The sequence below is a fragment of the Opisthocomus hoazin genome, chromosome 19, assembly GCF_030867145.1.
Source record: "Opisthocomus hoazin isolate bOpiHoa1 chromosome 19, bOpiHoa1.hap1, whole genome shotgun sequence".
NCBI lineage: Eukaryota > Metazoa > Chordata > Aves > Opisthocomiformes > Opisthocomidae > Opisthocomus > Opisthocomus hoazin.
In genome coordinates this window covers 12,947,053-12,967,692 of record NC_134432.1, presented here as the reverse complement: position 1 = coordinate 12,967,692, position 20,640 = coordinate 12,947,053, and the positions used below count along the sequence as shown (strand labels likewise).

At 42.9% G+C, this 20,640-nt stretch overlaps 1 protein-coding gene across 8 annotated transcripts in view; it reads left to right on the top strand.

The window, feature by feature from the left end:
- Positions 1-20,640, top strand: part of RAPGEF1 (Rap guanine nucleotide exchange factor 1) — an 86,751-nt gene that overhangs the window by 26,498 nt on the left and 39,613 nt on the right. For all 8 annotated transcript variants that reach the window (XM_075439424.1, XM_075439423.1, XM_075439421.1 and 5 more), the window contains 5 exons: positions 6,622-6,761; positions 11,393-11,571; positions 14,771-14,927; positions 19,934-20,022; positions 20,418-20,570. In XM_075439424.1, coding sequence (XP_075295539.1) covers positions 6,622-6,761; positions 11,393-11,571; positions 14,771-14,927; positions 19,934-20,022; positions 20,418-20,570 — 718 coding nt within the window. The remainder of the gene's footprint in view (positions 1-6,621; positions 6,762-11,392; positions 11,572-14,770; positions 14,928-19,933; positions 20,023-20,417; positions 20,571-20,640) is intronic.

Here is a 20,640-nt window from a genome sequence, read left to right as displayed (position 1 = left end):
GGTGATGTGATGTTAAAAGTTTCTTTAGCACTCAAGAATGATTGTTTGATTCTCGAGCTGCCCTTCCTCCACCGTTTTCCTCTAAAACCTGGCAGCTCTCCTAGCAATCAGATTCCCTGGAGAGGGACTTGGAGCAGCTTACAAACAGCTCCACCTAAGGTACAAAGGTTAGGGTGGGCAAACTTCCTGATTGACACCGGACCCTCCCTTTTTTTTTCCGTTCTGAATCTCCTACCAGGTCTTTTTTTGTCTCTGAATAAATTTGCTTTGCTTGAGTCTCTGAGCGTAATGGCAAGACTTGAGATAAGTAAACTCACAGAGATGGAAGTGGTAGGTCTGAGGCTTCTGCAGCGCCCGCGATGCAGCCGTGATACGCTCAGATGTTTAAAAGGGTTATTTTAGTTCTGTTCTGTCACATTCTGTCTTTTCTGTATTCAGGATTCCAGTTCATCCTTTTGAGAACATACAGCATCTCAAAAGCGCTGCATATCAGTATTTTTAAGCTTCTGAACATCCCCAGGACTTCTGGAGAAAGAGGGCGTGAAAAGTAGCAGAAGGCTGTTTGCTGCATAATGCGAGAGCCGAGTTACACATTGTGGGTGTGAAAGGGCCAAGAACATATCTGGGATTCTCCTCCTCTGTTTCTTGAACCCTCTGTGAAAGCCTAGTGCTTTCTCTCCATCCCCATAGCTACACACTGGCAGGCTTGAATGCTTTGTCGCAAGACAGAGATGCCCTCCACCACAAAATTTTTAAAAATTATTTTTAAAAGTGCCCCCGCGGTAGCGTTCTGTTGCCCACAGCCCACTGGTGAGCTTCACATCGTTCCTTCTGCATCCACTGTGCCTCTTCTGCAGAGGAACCTGGCTGTTGGGAGAGGGTGTTTGAGTTTCAGGTTAGAGCAACATTTCTGAAAAGCTCAAAGGCTTTGATTTTCTGTCAATCACTATTATTTTAATGTTTGCATTAAACAATGCAAAAAAAGCATTAAAGTCTTAGTGGAAAACACGGAGCAATTGGTGATTTGATGATGGATGCTGAAGTAGACACCTCATGACCAAGAGATTCCTGGCTCTTTCTCCTCTTCACTGACTTCTGTCCTCTAATGAATCAAAACTTTGAAGAAAAAGTCCAAAAGCTTTAGCCAGGCCAAAGGCCCCACAGATCATTGTACTTACAAGTATGTAGTAGGTAACAGCCTTTGCCTTAAGGGGAAGGGAGAGGATGGAAGGAAGATGGCTGGGAATCCTAGCCATATTCATATAAAATCTTGAAAGACCTGTGCTTTGCAGCATGCTTCATGAATATCATGGGAAGCTCCCATGTGCCTGTCTGTCCTGAATCACCTGTTCTCCTGTGTTTCTGACAGCAGAATTGAGCCTAGAGGAGTCAGAGCCGTAGCTCCAGCCCCGAAGCCTCTCGCTGGGTAGCACATCGCAGCACCAAACAACCTCAGCAGAAAGGTCGTTTTGAACTATAGCTCATTATTTTTTCCTTTTGCTTCAGAACTCTTAAAGTCCCTGTCAGCTGGCGTTTAGCTGAAGCCTTGCAACTTGCCTGTTGTCTTCCACAAATGATGGAGCTGAGCCCAAGGGAACAAATGCCATTTTAATGGGCATCGTTGTGTAACTCGTTACATAAGTCACCTCTGCCTTCAAAGGACTCGTGGCATAAACGGCGGGAGCGGTTGATTAAAAATGTGCACAATAGCTTCATTATGACATGGAGAGAGATGTCCACTGTTATTTTTAATCTGATAGCTTTTAAATATGTGCATCCAGCAGAGACCCAAATGGCCTTTAAAAATGGAGCCGTTTGTGAGATAAGATTTTTAGACTCTATTTCATTCTTTCTAACAAGCTGCAAGAGTCAGTTCAAGCTGGAAGATGAACTATAACCCTTTTGTAAGGCTTTGTCTCCCTACAAGCTGCAGGGTTTTGGTGTGTGAACGCATACAGAGTGAGAGAAGATGGAGAGTTTAGGTTTTCAGGTGAAGGAAAGAAAAGATACTGTATTCTGAAGTGTTGGGTTTTTTTAGTAATAAAAAAGGTCTGTTTTCAATTTGGTTGGTATGATCCAAGCACTATACAAGTTGAACAGTTAAATTGCACATCCCTGCTGCTGGAGCCTGCCTGCCGTTGAGCTGTGCCGTAGTGACCAGAACACGACCAGGTGGTCCAGAAGCAGCCTCCGGGTTTATTTCCCATCTCCAAAGCCTCCCATGTGCTGGTGATGCGTGGCCAGCGAGGAGAAACCGGCCACTGGAAAAGTCTGCTGTGACTGAGCTCTGTAAAAGGCTGAACTTTCACTTTGACTTTAAAGTAAAGAATTTGCTGCGGAGTTAGGTTGGTGGAATTCACCAGCGTGCGCGTGTTCCAACTTCATTTTTGGCATTTGTTCGAACCCAAGTGGAAAGTGACCATTTGACTATGGCAGGGTTGGATGTTGGGCTTTGACTTGCCGGCTTTCTCCTAAGCAGCCTAGTTTCTTCCTCGGCAAGCACATAAGCTGATTTATCTGCCTTCCCTTGTGCCTCTTAATCCACTGTCGTTTAAAATCTGCAGTTCTTTCCTCACCAGATTTAGCTTTTTGTCAGCAAACTGGCAGGCAGCACCGCTGCGCTGGAGCCGCCAGGGGACGAAGCAGGGTGCTGGGCTCAGGGGCTCAATGGGTGCTGAAAAATCCCTGGGGCCATGCCGGGCAGTGGGGCTGCTTGAGGCAGGCTCCTAACATGAGCTTTCTCGTGTTGTGTGTGTGGTCGGATCCCAGACACGTGCCGGACAGGCAGACGAGCCCGAGAGCTGAGCGAGGCCATGACTCAACAGCTGGAACATGTTCAAGCACAACGGAGCGGGAGCCTCGTTAGTAGTGGGATGGAATTAGCAATGAAACGAGTGACGTATGAAAACTTCCAGTCAGAAATCAAGAAATTCAAATACATAGTAAAGCAATTTTGAAGGGATTTTGTTTTCCAGTTCTGTGCAGCAACAGAGCATGCAGACAGATGAAACATGAGGGGATGGAAAGTCAGCAGTTCTTGTGAGACAGAAACACTTTGATACAACAGCATTTTTTTTCCCCCTTCCAGTTGAAATCACTCTGTCGAGTTTATTACCCTGTCTTTTCCTATTCATCTTATAAATATTTAGACAGTGCAAAGAAGTAAGTATGGGGTACCCTCCTGCACAACGGAAAGGAGAAAGAAAAGTTCAGAAAGCCGGTGCTGAGACTCCAGTTAAACACTGCTGGTTATTCATCAGAAAGAGGCGAGGGTAATACGATAGAACGATTTCCAGCGGGCAGACTACCAAGCTCGGGAGCAACTCAATGCTGCATTAAGGGGTTTGGTTACTGTCGACAGGCAGGAAGGAGCGGAGGGACAGAAGTGGTTTGACTGCTGCCATGGCTCTGTTTTCTGCTTCTCTCTGTATATTATCAAATTATTTGATCTGTAAAGCCGTGCTGTGCTGTTTGAACTTTTTAACTGGACAGACATACGACATGTTAGGTATTTAAATCAGGATATAGTGTAAAGAAAGTGATTTTCTCAAAGCAGTCCAGTGCTATGGTAACCAGTCTAGGTCTTGCTCAGCTGTGCTTTTTGCAGGAGAGTTTCATCTTCATCTGTAAAAGCTTACATACCGTACACCTTTGAGCTAGAATGCCTTCCTATTTGAGTGTAACTTCTCTTTTATACCACTTCATCCAGATTCATTAAAATGCAAATTCTGTTTATAATGCTTGAGTGATGTATTTGCTTGAAAACTATAAAGCCCATCATGCCAAATAATGTCTGTTGGCATTCACTGAATGTAATCACAGTAGCTGCACTGCTTGATTCACGAATACGAGGAGAGGACAAAGGGCCTGCAGTTTGGTGGAGATGCTGCACTCGAGTCACTGACTCACCCTCTGCTCTGTTTAGACAAGTTCCTTCACCTTTGTGCCTGCTTCCCATCTGCAAAGGAAGGTTAAGACCTAACTGTGTAAGGATGAGAAAGATATGTTTATAATGTACTTGGAACAAGTAAAGTGCTATTTTAAGCACGAAGTGTAATTGAGTGTAAGAGAATATTGGTTTGTGACTCATTTGTTTAACTGTGAATGCATCAGAAACTCATGAGCAGATGAGATCTGGAAAATGCTTGTTGCAGATGGAAAGACATGGTAGGAAAAAGCTGCATTGATTTGTGATATTCAAAGTAGGACTTAGCAGGGCTGTTCAGACAAGAACGTTGATTTTTTTTTTTTGCAAGTGTCAGCCGGTTTACTTCATCACTACTATTTGAAGAAGTTCCTATTCTACTCCAGCCACTTGCTCCTGTCCTTACTCTGTAGGTCTGTGTCCCCTTGAAGCGTGGCATGCAAATGATTCAGCATTTGATGAGACAGGAAGGTAGAGAGAACGAAAGGCAGTGGTTAGGCTGATGGTGGTGGTGAAGGGAATCTGCTGTCAGCAGAAGAGAAACTTTCTCCATTGACAAGATACCTCCTTTTAGAGGTTCCAGACTATGCACACACACATGGGTTCAGCTGTTCACGTGCTTGCCCCATAAATGTGGGTAAAGATGTCTGGTGGGAAGGAGAAAAAGAAATTGCAGTCTTCTGAAATCTGTCTCCCTTCTAAATTTCTTGTCCCTACCAGGCAAAATTGTCACCATAAGCAACAAGGGTTTTGCAGGTATGGAACATTTTATGACTCAGACTAGTGGTTTGGATCTCACTGCAGCCCATGGAGGAACCAGACGCAATTTGTTGCTGCTACCATTATTTCCATGTAGATTAATTATTGTAATTGTTTGCCAGTTCTTGGAAAAAAAAAAATCAGAGCTATGACTTCTTTTGGCAAGTGTGCATGTCTAGAAACTCTCATATGGTGTATGAAATAAATATGAATTATTTTGGAGGGGCAGAGCGCAGGATCATTGTCACAGCAGCCAGGAACTGTTTTCAGTGATGACCTTCAGCACCCTGTGGAGCCAGAGAGGTTTTAAAGGTTTGGAGATCCCCCCGTGGATGTAAAACAATGACGTAAATTGCTGCTAAGTTAGGGTGCCAGCTGCTGTAAGTGATTCTTCAGAGGCCAGCTGATATGTCTGGATTTATCTGCAGTGACCAAGGTTTTTAGTGCCTCCCTCCTCAGTGCATTAAACAGGACTTTAGGGTACAAAGAAAACGTTGAAAAAAATTTGCTCCTGTAAGTGGAGAACAGGTCCGCAGCCAGACTAGGTTATAATTGGTGCTGATGCAGCTCCCATTAATAGGATGCCTGCAAAATTTTGATCTAGAGAACGTAACTAACCAGAGTTTGGGCTCGGGTGGAGGTGTTAATAGCAGGGTCTTAACACACTACCAGGAAACCAAGTTTAGGGGGAGACAGCTCTTACAGGGAGGCAAGCACAGGTTCCTTCCCTTGAGCTGTGGTTAGGTAATTTCTGAGTAAGAGGAGCGGCGTTTGCGTTGCAGTGTGGTATTTAGCTTCTGGGTGCTAGATTTGACTCAGCAGCCTTTTCTGTTTGCAGGCTGCATGCTAACAAGGTGGTGCAGTGCTGTGTGCATGGGACTGTGTCGGTTTGACTCATTACAGCCAGTGCAGTCAATTCCCTAATAATGTAAAAGAAGAAGGAAATGTACAGCAAAACTGCTTAACTTTCTTGATAATGTTGTTAAAGACAAGTTCGTTATCTTCTGCTGTATTATCTGGGTCACTAGAGAGCAATTCAGACCTTCATTTATTAAAGTGCTCTTTGCTCAAAATACATTCTAAATTGCTCTCTGCAAAGCAGCTTAGTTTTATTTAGCTTTGTGGCTAAACAGATAAAAATATCTTTCAACAGTAACTCTGCATATGGCATGATGGCAAACCTTTGAGACATCTGCTTTGAGATATTCAAAAAACCATGCAAATACAATTTTTATAAGGATTGAGCGGTTCTGTGATTAAGCTTCTTCAAGGGTGCCCCAGTGTTGAAGCAGCTCCTCTGTTCCCTGGTTTGTCTGGTGCATTTGAAGTGAAACCCATTGCGAATGACAAGACATTTTTGTTCGGATGACCGGTGGAGCCGCATTCGAAGGCAATGCCACCAAGCGGGTAGAGATCAGCAGGCCGGGAAGGACGTTATGTCGGACAGATGGTGTTTTCCTTTCCTGGAGCAGCCACCAGTCCTGGGTGCTGGGCAGAACCCTCTGACCCCCAGCCAGGACACGGGCAGGAGCTCTGCTCTGCCAGAAGCCTGTGAACAGGTCACTTTATCCCCTTGACTCTGTTGCTCATCTGCAAAAGAGGGACAGTGATTACCTCCTTTGTAAGGTACTTTGGGATCTGCTGGAGATAAGTGCTTTTAAGAGTGATATTTTTGCTTTCCAAGGCACAGAGCAGTAGCAATCCTGCTGTTCCTGCCTTTGCACTCCCCTCCCCTCCGACTGGAAGCTGGAAATGATGGTGATACTGCCGTTGGAAACAGAATAGACAGCCGCTTTTTTTTTTTTTTTTTCCACTCAAAAAATTTACATGGTTGCAGTGTTTTTCATAGGCTGGTCTTCTAGATAATGCTGTGACACAACTTCCCTGGTTTCAACAAATTTACCCTAATCTGGTAATGCATTTCTGTGTCTTTCTAGATTCTGAGCGTTCCCATCTCTCCTCGTTCACTATGAAGTTGAAGGGCAAGTTTCATTCACCAAAAATAAAGAGAACCCCTTCAAAGAAAGGAAAGCCAGCTGACCTGACAGTGAAAACACCAGAGAAGTCAGCGAACAAAGTAAGCAGACGAAGGACGTGTTCTGTTAGTCTTGATGGTTTCTTGCTTGATGGTACGCAGTTTATCAAAATCTGCAGCCCTGTGTTCAGACTTTGTCCTCTGCAGAATTGTGCAGATTTTTCAAGGATTCTCGGGGTTACTTTATGGTTAGTTATAAACGGCTCTGTGCAGTATAAAATAATAGCAACCAAGGCATGTACTTCCCTCTGGAGAGCCTAATAAGACCTCCTTCCATAAGGGTTTAAATATCTCATTATGGAATGTAGTTTATGGCCTGACACATCCTCCCCACATGCACACCCTATGGTTATGCTTACAGCTTCCAAATAACTGCCTGGTTTTGGGGTGTGATCCTTTTAAAAACCCTCAAAACCCAGGCGAGCAAATCCTTGAAGCTGGTCCAAAGATGTGCTCAATCTCTGACGGCATCAGCAGGGACAGTGGAACAGATGCGTTCGAGCAGCTGCGGACTCCAGCACCCCATTTCTCAGACCCAAAGCACTTCACGTCCTCGAAGAGCTGAGGTCACCACCCTTTCCCAGCCCAAACCTATTGAAGTGTTACCTCCTCTCCTGTTGTGACCTGATTATATAGGCTGGGGACTGTCTCTGTAACAGTACTGTTGTAGTCAGTTTTCAATTATAAATCTAAGCCAAAAGTTAAGAACAGTCGAGGTTATTTATGATAATTCAAAACCTTTCCCAGTTGTTGTTGAAAGTCTCATCCAGTGTAGCGCCAGACATGCAAACTTTTTTAGATTATCTCTGTTGAGGGTTGTTGTAGTGTTATTGAGAGCAGTCAGCAAGATACGGTTATCTTATGCTGTGTGATGTGCTTAACCCCCACAGAAGTTGCTGCAGGGCTTCCTAGCCCTGTTCTGCACCATCAGGTGGAAGATGGCGGGGCTTTCATTTCCCAGGCTGTGGGGTTTTTACCCCGTGGAGGCTATGGATATGCTTTCTAGGGAGCCGAGCACTTTGTATTGTTAACTGCTACTAAAAAATAAAAATTATAAAAAAAAGTCTGGGAGTGCTCCTCGAAGGCTTTTAATTTGAACTATGTTTCAGGATGGTATATTAAGATAATTTAGAGGCATTCCTTTAAACTGATATGTGACCACATAGTAAATAAATTAGAAACTGAAGAGCCCTTTGCAAAATGCTATTCTATAGCAAATGTATATTACCATGTTAATAACAGGTGAAGTTTTTATTTTCAATGCAAAAAGATTTACTGATAAGGCATGCTGAACATGCAAAACCCTTTTTTATGTACAGATGGGGATTTTTTTATTGGGAAACAAAACACTTGCAATAATTTTTGTTATTATACATGATTATTTAAGCTGTATACATTTTTATACTGTGAAATATTGTTGATTTCTGACTCATTCCATATCTATTTTAGTAGCTGCTGTCCAACTAATCAATTATTTGGATGTAGTCAGCTTGTTAGCTTAGTGGGGAGGGAGCGGAGAAGAGGATATGCCTGGATTGTCACCAGATTCTCTCACTGGAATAGAGACATCAGTTGACAAACATGAGATTTTCTGTCAGAAGACACACCTGATAAACCAAATATCATCCTTTCCTCCCTCTAAGTACTTAAGATGCTATTTTTATACTCTTGAAGTAGATAATCACTGAGAGCAGAAATAGCAATACCAAAAATTAATGTAAAGTCACTACCTGTAACCTGAAGGTTATGTTCAACCTATGCAGACATCTTCTCCTCTTCCCCTTCACACCTAGATGTGGGCAATGTAGGGGGAGGTTTTTTCAGAGCCTCATTTGTCCCCTGGACCCTGTCCTTGATTCCTATCATAGGGCATATTGTAGGAATAGTAGTGTCCTTCAACACTATATGCAAAGCTGCAATAGGTTTTTCACTGCCAAAATGCAGGAAAAAAGGGACTGTTCCAGCTTTTATAATCAGGTGTATTCTGTACAACTCACCGTAACCCTTTCTGGGTGAGCTGTGTGTCATATGATGCATTTGTAGCGATTATCTAAGGGTAAACTTCAAAAATTATGCAAAAATACCTGTGACAGGGAGGCAGGGGAGTGGGCAGGAGAGGCTGTTTTGCCTGAATGTGAAGTTTTATCTCATTTAATGCCCAAAAGGGCAGTGGGTGAATCAAGTGTTCCTGGTGCTTTAGCAGCTCCCACAGTTACTGATCTGCTCTCTCGCTGGGGTAAGGTAACTGCTAGGGCAAGTTCACCTCCACTGAGAAATGAAACGAAATATTAGTTCAGAGTACCACTGCGTGTTTACTTTGGCTTTAGGGACATACTAAAATGTTTGGTGGAAGAACTTAATATCATCAGTCTTGTGAGATGCAGACACTGGAATGTATTAATATCCATCCATCCTGCCAGGTTATTACTCCTTTCTCTAGATTTATTGCTGTTATTCTCAGGCCTCAGTGAATAAAGCACTGAACACCAGAAACTTCAGCTTTGTAGCAACGACTGACATTTATATATCTGAGCTCTGTGGCAGAACCTGCAATCCTGTGTAGGATGTGTAGGCTTTCTCTGGGTGTGTTTGTGTGCACATGCATGCACACGTGTGTATGATACCTTTGGACTTCAGAAGGGGATTCATAAAGAGTGCTCTTAGCAATGTCACCCAAAGAGCTAGCAGGGAAGTTGCCACGAAAGGGCTGTATTCAAAATAGTGTCCGGTGGCTGGATTTGCGTGCCTTGATGTGCTCAACGGAAGGATTTGTGTTTTCACTTGTCATTCTCAGCCCTGAACTCCCAGATTCAAGCCCATCCCTCCTGTGTGCCAAGGAGAGTGTTTAAGCTATTAAGTCGCAAGCCTTTCTACGGGAAACAGTCCGGGAAACGGTTGTTGAATGAAATACATAAACAGCCATCAGAGCAGGAACTGCAATCCACATTTATTCACTTCTGTTGAAGAGCTCTGACCACTGGGCCATAGTAACACTTGCCCAGGGAATATACGGGCTCTCTCATCGCTGAAATGTGTGCTCATTCCATATGAAGTGCAAAACCTTCATGGGAGGGACTGAGCCTCTCTGTATCCTGGAATAAACTGTGCAGTGGTGAGGGCACATGCCTGAAAAATGGGAAATGTAATTTTTGACATCAGCGAGTTGCCAGGATGCTCCTTAGCAGGGGAGTTTGGAGCGCTGCGGGCTGCAGATCAGAACTTGAGGTGCCTGGCAAGCAATATGGTCAAAAAGTGGAAGCAGCAGCAGGGTTTGGATGCTTCCCAGATGAGATGGAAAATGACAGGGTGGTTTGCAGATCTTGGATTGGGACTTAGACTTCTAAAGTTGGAGCTAGATGGGACTTGGGACTCTAATCCTTTTATGCAACTAGCCCGAAATTACTAACCAGTGCTGCCTATAAATTGTTCTTCCTAAAACCTTTCGGCTGCTGGCCTGATTTTTCAGAAAAGCAGCAGTTTTAACAGCTGACAAGAGTATGGGGAGCGCACAATGCCCATAGGTCATTAATTCTTGAAGCTGAATTTACTGAGGAGATAATGGATGAAACCTGACTCTGCTAAGCTCTCTGTGTCTTTTCTAGCAGTGTTGAGTAGTTAATTTAAATCTCACTTAGGAACTACTTGTGGCATTAAAAGTCCTCCAGGCATACTCTGGTAAACTTTTAAACATATCCCTGTCCAGAATGCCATTAAGATATCATCTATCACTTCTGAATTTCCTCTTCTAGTGCTGATGGTGGCACGGAAGTTGGTGACCACAACTCAGCTTTATTCCAATGAATTGTTCCCTTCTGCAATATTCATTCACTGATGCCAAAACTTAGCTTTCGCAGTCTGTCCCCATGGAAAGCATGTGAGTTCCCTCGTTCCAGCAGCATCACAAAATGATTTAGGTTGGAGACCGATCGGAAGGGAGTTTTTTATTTGTGAATGGAGACACGACACTGTAGCCCAGTTTCATACAAGTAGGCACACTGGAGTCAGCAGAATTACTCAAAATAATAAGGGTGAACACCACATAAGTCATTGAAACTGTCAGGGCTGGGTCCAAAAATGGAGGCATCTGGATTGTTGTGGAGTTTGGAAGTTTTTCTGATTATGGGAGGGTTTCTTCCCCTTTTCTTTTTCTCTTTGACTTTGGCTGATCCACTGCATTTACTGATTGAAAAAAACCTTTTGATAGCAAGATGCACTTAAGAAAGATGTGCTTCAGGTAAAAGGATTTTGATCGCATCAGAGGGGCAACTCTATTGAAACCAGTAGTTGTTGCTTCCTTTCTTGCATTATCATTGCTATCTGCACTTAGTATATTTTTTTTCTTTCACCCTCCCAGGTTGGCATGTGGGTTTCAAAGCAGTGCCCTTCACATCATCAGTAATGTTAATCTTGGCCTAAACTGATCAAGATTAGCCTTCTAGTTTGGAATGCACGTAATTCAGAAAGTTAAAGTGTGGGTGCAATTTTGCAATGACTGTTCTTTTGAAAGAGCAGTAATTCGATTTAAAAGCGTTTGTGGTAGAAGGGGTTTTCTCCAGCTCTCTGAAGCAGAATGTACTGCATTCAGTATCACCATACTTCAGGTAAGTTAAAGTAACCTTGCCCTTAAAAATACTAAGGTTTTAACATCTCTCTCCTTTTTTCCTCCCCTTTAGAATGTATCATGGCTAGAGGAGAAGGAGAAGGAGGTCGTCAGTGCATTGCGCTACTTTAAGACTATTGTGGACAAAATGGCAGTTGATAAGAAAGTATTAGAGATGCTGCCAGGCTCAGCAAGTAAAGTGCTGGAAGCCATCCTGCCCTTGGTGCAAACCGATCCACGCATCCAGCAAAGGTGAGTTTCCTTCTGGTGTTTTGGGGCTATGACAGAGCAGCAGGCTCCCAGCTTCTTCCCTTCTTGTGTCAGAAGAATCGCGTTGTGCAGGAGACAGGAAATGCTGGGGTGGCTAACGAAGGGACTGCTATTTTTACTAATTATGTGATAGTTTTCAAACATAATATAAAAGCAGGTTCGCTGCTGCGAAGAAGCCCATGCTGTGGAAGGATAAAGCAATTCAGAATAGTTTGAGAGAGGAGGAAGGGCTGATTCTTAGTATAAGCTTGGAAATCCATCATTTAGTAGCGGGAGATTCTCCTCAGATGCTGCACTGTTTCTCCAGTCCGTGATGGTATCCTAAAAGCTAACAAATCCAATAGCTTTTACCTGGAAAAGAGTTTATCTTCAAGTAATCCCTCTTTGTGTTCGGTTTATCCACCCTGATTCTAGAGAAGTCTGAGCCTGCACGCTTAACTGCTTTTTTTGATTTTACTGGATCAGATGCAGAACAGAAGTAAGCAGATGTACTTCAGTAGATTAACCAGTCCAAGTTCATTGCTGTGCGCTCTCAACAGATTGTTTTATGTTTTAACAGATTACGTGTATTATGTTTTAACCAGTTAGACAGTGGGTTTGAAGCCAGAAAAGAAGTAGAAATTTGCCACAGCAAAGCTCGGCATAGATTATAAGAATTTGTGGAGTTGCCAAGCCATAGAGATATAGCTGCTGTTCATCCCATAGATGCTGGAGCAGTGGATTTACACAAAACAAGCAAACATCATTGAATAATACAGAAAAAGGGAAATTAGCACAGACAGAGAAAAGCACAAAACTAGGCAGAGAAATGCAGGTGTTTGGTTCCTGAAATCCTGCCAGTTTCTGTGCTGTTCCTATTTTTTTTTTTTCCCCATTCCATTTCCATTTCCCATCTCCAAAAATTTTGTTTCAAGATGCTTATTTCAATTCTGGTGCGAGAAAGGTTTATAGTGTGGGTGAGACAGCAGTGGGGTGCTCAGTATTTTGAAAACAGAGATGCTTAGCTGTGTTTGGCCCTAATGCATAGGCCAGGATTGTATCTGACAGTACAAAAGGAAGGAGGCAGTGGGTGAGTATCAGAGCTGTGGATGGGACAGGGGAGATCCAGTTTAGGTTAGATCTGTATAACTACAAAGGGCAATAGCTGTTAGAATGGGAACATTCATCAGGCTTCTGAATACAGATACAAAAGTTTCATCAGTTGCTGTCAGGTTTCCCACAGCCATTGAATTCCTGACAAGCACCTGCTTTCACTTAAAGAAAGAAAGAATGAAGTTTCCCCTTACACCAGGAGAACATGTAAAAAGTCAGCAAAATAGTTTTAGGATAGAACATGTCATCGTTACAGTCACTTGCTTTGATTTGTGTATCCACTGGGTGTTTGCTGGGTGATCTTTCCTTCCAAGAATATATTTGGAAATAAAAATCAACTAAGTGGTCTTCAGCAGGAGCAGTATTTCACAGTTCTATTCTTCAAATTCTTATACCTTCTCTCTTAGTCATGAACTAATGCAGCCTTGAGAGTTGGATATCCATATTTACCCCTGTAAGCTGAATTTTCATGGTCAGTAGTCAATGGACTCCTCAGCATAGTGATAAGTCTTTCTTTCTGGACACAGTATGTATTACAGCACAGATCCCCTATGTGTGCTCTGCCTTGTTTGGCCTCACAGAAGAAAAGGGCATCTGGCATTCTCAAAAAGCCGTGTCCTTTCATGCCTACCTATGCACTTTATTTCTTTTGAGTAGTGGCAGTACACAAAGGGGTGGTTTTGATAAGCAAATCTCCCTCAAGAAAAGTGAGCAAGGCTTGTGTCAGTGTGGAAGAAAGCCCTACAAATATTGCTGGACTTCTTTTTGCTTTAGGGGAAGCATTTGCATCAAGGAAAAAAGTAATTAAATCTAGTACAAAATGGGCTTTCAATTACTGCCTCCTTAGAAGGAAGCAGACTGAAGATTAATGGCAAAGAAATCAAAGCCTTAGAAAGAGATGGGGGAGGGCACTATTTAGGAAATATCTCCTACCAAGCTAATTTCATCTGAAATTAGGACAAATGGCAAGCAGCATGCTTTAAAAAAAAAAAAAAAAAACAAAACCAAAACATCCAAACGAAAAAGTACTTGCCGTTGTTTGTGTCCCCCTGGTTGTAACTTGACAATAGTTCCTTCCCTAGTCCTGCAGACTGCGTTCACCCAAATAATGTCATTGATTGTAGGCTTGATTCTCTTCTCACAGATAATGAAATTACTGGAGTTAAGCCAGTGTAAAATGGATACCAGAGAGAAATGGGGAGATTTGGAACACTCATATCAGTAATGATTGCAAGATTACAGCTTCTCTTATCTGTTTATGGCTTTGATGCAATTTGATTTTACTTTACAAAGAATTGTTGTAGCGTTGCCATCAGCAGTGCTGTTAACACACCTTGTTTAGTAATGAAGTAAGTGTTTTCAGAATGGCCAGGAAAATGGCTCTGAGCACTGTTGTTACAGTTAACTTTTATTTAGAGTTGTCATCCTTCCAAAATTCTTTTTTTTTCCCCTTCAGAACAATAGCTTCAATTCTGTGTCTCATTAAAAACAAAACAAAGCAACACCCTTCCTCTTCCAAACCTGAAATTCATTCAGTTCAGTTTCTGTAAAGAAGCAGGTTTTAATTACATGTTTTCAGGCATTATAAACAGTGAGGAAATTATTTGTAAAGGAATGAATACAGTCAGCTCTCAATTATCCAAGACATTTTTGGGGAGAGTTAATAAGGAAGAAGGAAAGCATAGATAAAATTTAAATAATATAACTTAAATACAGGACTTAAAGACCTTTGAAATTATGGCATAGGATGGAGCTGTAAATTAAAGTGGAAGACACGTGCTTTTTGGATTGCTGTATTAACCTGCAGCCCAGATAATTCATTCTGTTAACTGAGAATGAACTGCTGATTGTACCTTCAAACTGTCGTCCCATTTGGTGCTGGAAATGGGAGAGCAACTGCAGTGGAGGAGAAACCCAAGCTTTTTCACATGCTGAACAGAAATTCTGAATGTCAGAGAGAAAAGGAGAACAATCACATGTTTTGATAGTGTGAAATGCACTTTAAATCAAGCACTCTCATAACATTTGACAGTGTCTCCATAATTTCATTTTGTCCTTTTTTCTCATCTGTTTCCTCCCCTGCGTCCAGTTCTGCCATCTCGTCCTGCTATAGCCGTGTGTACCAGAGTCTGGCCAATCTAATTCGCTGGTCCGATCAAGTGATGCTGGAAGGTGTGAATTCAGAAGACAAGGAGATGGTGACCACAGTGAAGGGTGTCATAAAAGCTGTTCTAGATGGAGTCAAGGTACATGAGACAAATATTGTAAATTATATTATATAAGGTATATAATAATATATTTCAGAAGAGATCTAGTTGAAAGAGGTTTTTAAGTGCCAGTAAAATGTAAAGATCGTATTCTTGCCTTCAGTAAACTACCTCTTAAACCAACTGCTCCATAAGTAAAGCGATCCTACTCAGTGCGCTGGTTGAAGACTAGCACAAACGGTTTGGCTGTTAGTGTGTGCACTTCTGAAATGCTCGCCGTGGCATTTGGATGAATTGGAAGAAGCAGTGTTTATTGAGCATTGTATTAAGTTTTCAGCAAGTCATTCCCAGTCTCCCATGCAGATTACAAGAAAATGTAATGGAAATACTTCCTGACAATGCCCACAGAGAATCAAAGACTTCAGCTCCATCTTTTAACATAAATTTCAAGGGATTCAGCAGCGATACGTCACCACTTTCAACAGTCAGATTAGGGTGTGGAACAGGTAATGAGCTAAGCTCAGTTTTCTGGAGATTAATTTTACATAACTAATGAAAATGTTCAACAGAAACCTTTGTATGCTTTGTGAGACCTGCTTATAGCATTCTCTCCCTGCCCCACCCAGGGAAAGCTGTTGGCTGTCCTTCTACCTCCCGGTAAGCTTCTGGTACCCATTATTTCTGTTTGCCAGGCTTGTCTCTGGGCTGACGGCCGTGGAGGCTGTTCATTCAACTGTCCTAGCACTGCAATTAAAAGTTTGCTTGACCTGGGCTCAGGGCACAAGCGGAGAGAGCGTCATATCTCCTTGGGGACCTTATTTTGAAAACTGTAGAGAAAGCTGAGCCTCTGTCAACAGCAGGGCTGAATCTAAAGGGGAATGTTTAGATCAGGTATGGAAGGAAAGTTGGGGTGGTGTGTTAAGAACTGCAGCAAGGCTTTCACCTGGATTAGTGCATCAGGAACAGGCATCTTTCACTGTACTCAAACGCAGTTTGTTTTTAGTAACTGGAGATGAATGTAAAAATGAAGTGGATCTCCCAAGCTTTGGCTGTCACGTTTTCAGGAGCCTTGGTGTGGTGTTCGCATGCTCTGAATATCTCTTTAATGTTACTCAAACACTTACACTGAAATATACTATTACTTATCAAGCCGTTTAAACAAATATCTCTGAAACAGAACATTCCCATCACCTAAAAAAGACAGATTTTCCAGGATTATTTTGCACAGTATGCCCTTTAACTTTAAGCTCCAGATTTGAAAAGTAAATGCGGTCTTAAATTTACAGAACAGGATAGAGGAAAAGAGTTTAGCCTGAAGTCTCTGCTGCTGTTAGTGTTGGAATTCAGCAGCAATTTGCAGTATGTGAAAATCTGCGCTGTGGTGTCTGAACTGTAATACCCCAGCAAATAGCGAGACCGTCTGCTCTGTTAACACTTAATGAATCTGCACAATCCTGGGGAGAGCTGCGTTATCACCAGATCCGGGATAAAGTTGTGTAGTCTTGTTCCATGACACTTGGACGCCCACTGTCCATTCGCTTCAAGCAGTGTTTAAACCCTCGGTACCTGCTGCCTGCCAGCCACAGTAGCGTGCCTGTGCGGATGGGTGGAAGGTCTCGGATGCCTGCTCTGCCCGCGCTGCGAGCCAGCCTCGGCTGGAAGCAATGCAGGCATGGCCGTGCAGTGCTAAGCCTGAGCTATTAAACCCTGCTGAGCGGCATGGCTATATCAGTCTCTGCTTTGTTGGTAGACTAAAAGCTATTTTGGCCTTCCAGTTGGAGCTGGTTTATGTCTGGTCAGCTTGGAGCACAGTTAGAGGAGATGCGCGGCTGTCTGGGTAGATGAGAGTGTGTCTGCCCATCAACAGGTCAGCATTTGGAAGCGGCGTGCACTCATCTCCTCCTGCATAGCGAGGAACAAGGTTTATTTTAGAAGGGCCAAACCGGCTTTCAGATCTGGAAGCAGAACTGAGAAGCTGGACACTTCTCTGCTGTGGAGAGCCTTTTTTGTCTTTCTGGCAGATCACACAAGATCCACTTCCACATTTCAGTGCTTACTTCCCCCTTTATTTTCAGAATTGAGCATAAAGGAGTTGCTTGTTCACTTGTGTTACTTGCTGTTTGGATCTCAGGTTTCAGTGCCTTGCTAGGCATATATGAAAAGAAAAAAAAAATCCTTGTTTTGATTATGTAACTTCTAAAAATCGATTGCATTTTGGAATTTCCAGCTTGCTGAAGTAGCATAAGTTTATATAGAAGATTTAATTATCTCTAATTACTGCTGCAGGAATCTCTTTACTTGCTGATAAGGAATAGCATAATGTGCATCTGGCTCGGTTGCGTGCTGATTGCCTCTGTGTGTACACTGAAGATCTTGGCTTGATTTTCAAATGCTAGTTCTCATTTTGGGCTTAGTAGAGAGGAGAAAAAGCCAAGGTCCAGGGAATCTGGTGGTATTTGTCAAATTTTAGAAGAAAAAGTTTTCCTCTCAGGTATTGTCAGTTGTACGTTGTCTCGGTGTCTCTGGTGGGAAGTGGTTTGGGTTTTTTTCACAGTAGCAATGATTTGAATCATTCTAAAGATACTTTTGAGCCAAATTGGATGGTTTTTCTCCCCTGTTGTAACCTACAATCTCATGTGGTGAACAAGCACGTGTCCATTACAACTGGCAAAATAGGAAAGCCAATGGCCATGGGCTCGTCAGCACTGCTGTGACTACTGCTACCACCACAGTCTGCAATGCTGGCCTCGGCTTGGTTTAAGGTGTTGAATGTGGTGAAGAAAGGTGGGGAAAAGGACGTTACATTTTCCTTTCCATAGCCCTTTCTGTCAGGGAGGGTGTTTAAGGAGTATTTGGGCTTTTGGTTTGAATGCCCATGCATTCTGTTTGCCTTACTGCGCTCTGACGCGCTGTGTGGAGTCACTGTTCTTGCTGGCCGGTATCCGATAGCCCTGCAGGGTCTGATGCTGAGTCTGCTGGAGTGCATGAGAGTCTCCAGAAACCTCTTCAGTGGCAGAAGTTTGTCCAGAGGGCAGGAAGGTGTCAATCCCTTGTGTCACCACTCACCCCTGATGGTGACTTGGAGCATGGTGCCAGCAGCAGCCAGAAGAGTCAAATGGTGTCACCGTGTAATTTCCAAACCATCTGGTTTACAGAAAAGCCTTTTTTGGAGTTAGTAGGTTCCCAGGTCCTACAGTTGTTTTTCCTAGTGATGTTCTGTAAACTGTGTGTGGGAATTTCTAGAGTCTAAAAGGAATGGCAAGTTTTTAGTTAAAGATTGTTCATCCTGAAAGAGAAGATGAAACACAGGAAAGTACATTTTTTTAAAATAGTTTCTGTTGAGTAACTGGGGACACTCAGCAGAGAAGTCTGAGGTAAATTCAGTGTTCGTTCTTCTGTGATTGAGGAGCCTTAATTATTTTACTTTTCATAAAAAGTAACATACATTACCACAGCAGATCTGATAGATTGTCAGAAGCCCTGTTGGTCTGTTGCTCCATGTTGCAGAGTGTTTCCCCGTTGGGGAACGTGGCCCTCCTTAGAGGTGGGAACTGGCCAGGCTGGTTGGCTGTGGTCAGCTTGGTGCTGTGCTTTTTTGTCATCAGGTCACTTCTCCGAACATGCTGTTCCTCTCCAGGGCTCTTGTGTGTCTGTCCCGAGCAGGAACATCTTCATAGCAATAGCCCAGAAGGACATCTGCATGTGCTCTGTTTGTGCTCGCTCTTCCTCCCCACCTGTGAGGTTTTCCAGGACAGCTTCAGGAAGGCTGAGTATTTTGTCCTGTTTTTGGTTGACACGGTGTACATTATTTTTGAGCACAAGCTCACACCGAGAGCATAAGTAGAACGTTGAAACCAAAATCCACTGTGGTGGGCACTTGGGCTGCATTTGTCGTCCTTTGCACATCCAGTGCAGTACTTTATTCCTCTTGTTGTGTGTGTGTTGACCCATGGAAGTTGAGTTTTAAATAGAGCCTTATATAAAAATACGGGAACTAGAATATTTCCCCTCCTTGGAAGGATGATGATGACAATGACATTCCAGTTGCAGTTATTGCATTGAGAGAGCAATGACAGTTGTTTCCAAGCTCAACAGACACAGACATGAAGACAATACTGAAATGATGGCACTGTACTTCAGGCTGCTTGGAAAAAAAAATTAAAAATTGATCCCATATAGTTTCCTTTGCATAATATGCTGGGAAGCCAATACTGCCAGGAAGCACTGCCAGTTTTGCAGCCTCCCTGTAAGAGGGGATGTGTTTGTGAGCAGTAGATCTATTTGTCGGCCTCATACATCCGTAGAATGTTCTCCCCGTCTTTCTGGCGTGAGTGATTGTTGTTTTGACTGCTGGCAGACTGGTAGTTCAGGATTACCGTGCCTTTATCTCTTTATCCAGAGCCTTATCTGCCTATAACAGATATACTACAGGAGTCCCTTGAATGATTAAGACTTCCATTGCTAACATGTTAAAAGATGGCTTCAGGGAAAGCACGCCTTTTAATAAAGCTGTTCACTGTTTAATTTGTTGTTGGTTGTCTTACGGAAAACTTGCTTTTGGAAACAAATACATACTTGTTTAGAAAATATAAAACAATTATTTATTTTTTTTACTGGCTAGGTGAAGCACTCCACTGTGTAAGACTTTTCTGTACTTGTATTTATGTAGGTAAAGTCAATTTGCCATTATCTAGAGTGTTGCAGGGACTGGAACACGTTTGTGACAATAGAGGAAAGAGGAAGGACAGCAAAAAGACACATATGTGGGTTTGTGCAGAATCCCCATAGGGGCAGGATTTATGAACTTGACTCAAATATGGCTAGACTACTGCTGGGTGCAGGCTGCTCCTTAGAAGGCATCATTTGTATGGCTCTGTACCAGACCATCACCCAGCTCAGCTCTCTTTGTGTCTGTGCCATTGTTAATCCATAACCTGGGTAACCAAGAGTCTATTGCAGTAGCATCCCTTTCTGTCCTAGGATGTCCGAGTGCAGCATTCAGCAAATAATTATTTTCTTTTTATTCTCTCCTCTCCAACCATCAGGAGCTGGTCAGACTCACAATTGAAAAGCAGGAGCATCCCTCTCCCACAAGCCCAGTTAAACCCAGTTTACCAGCATGTAAATCTGACAGGTGGGTCACTGGCAAGGTTTTCTTCTGTGTGCAGTACTAATATAGAAGGGATAATTTCTGGCTACTGATAGTTGAATTAAAGCGTTCAGTTATTTCTCCCCGAAGATGGTGTAGTGTTCTTTATGTAGCCTTGTGCATTACAATGGGACCACTTACAGGGAACACCATGCTATGATAGGGAAGGTACCAAAATCTGGCAATGAAGCATCCTCAGGGCCATGACACATGCACACTGTATTCTCCATATACATGGAATTCCACCTGCAGATGCAAATTCTGCCTTCTGCTCTAGGTGCCTCTTGTTTTGCGTATGATTTAAAATATGTATTAATATTTCAGCATGCTGCATTCCAACTGTGTTTTATGATGTACAATCTGTATTTTACTTATTGCAGCCCATCAGAACTTCCCCTTACAGACCGAGAAATGGAGATCCTTAACAAAACAACTAATATGACGCAATCCAACGAGCTGCTGACTGACTCCATGGACGAAGAAGTTGCACCTCCTAAACCCCCTCTGCCTAGCATTCGTGTGGCAGAGAACAGGTAATACTGGCCAACCAGCTGACAGGGGAAGACCAGTGGCTGTTACCAGCCTCTGTTTTTTTAAACAATC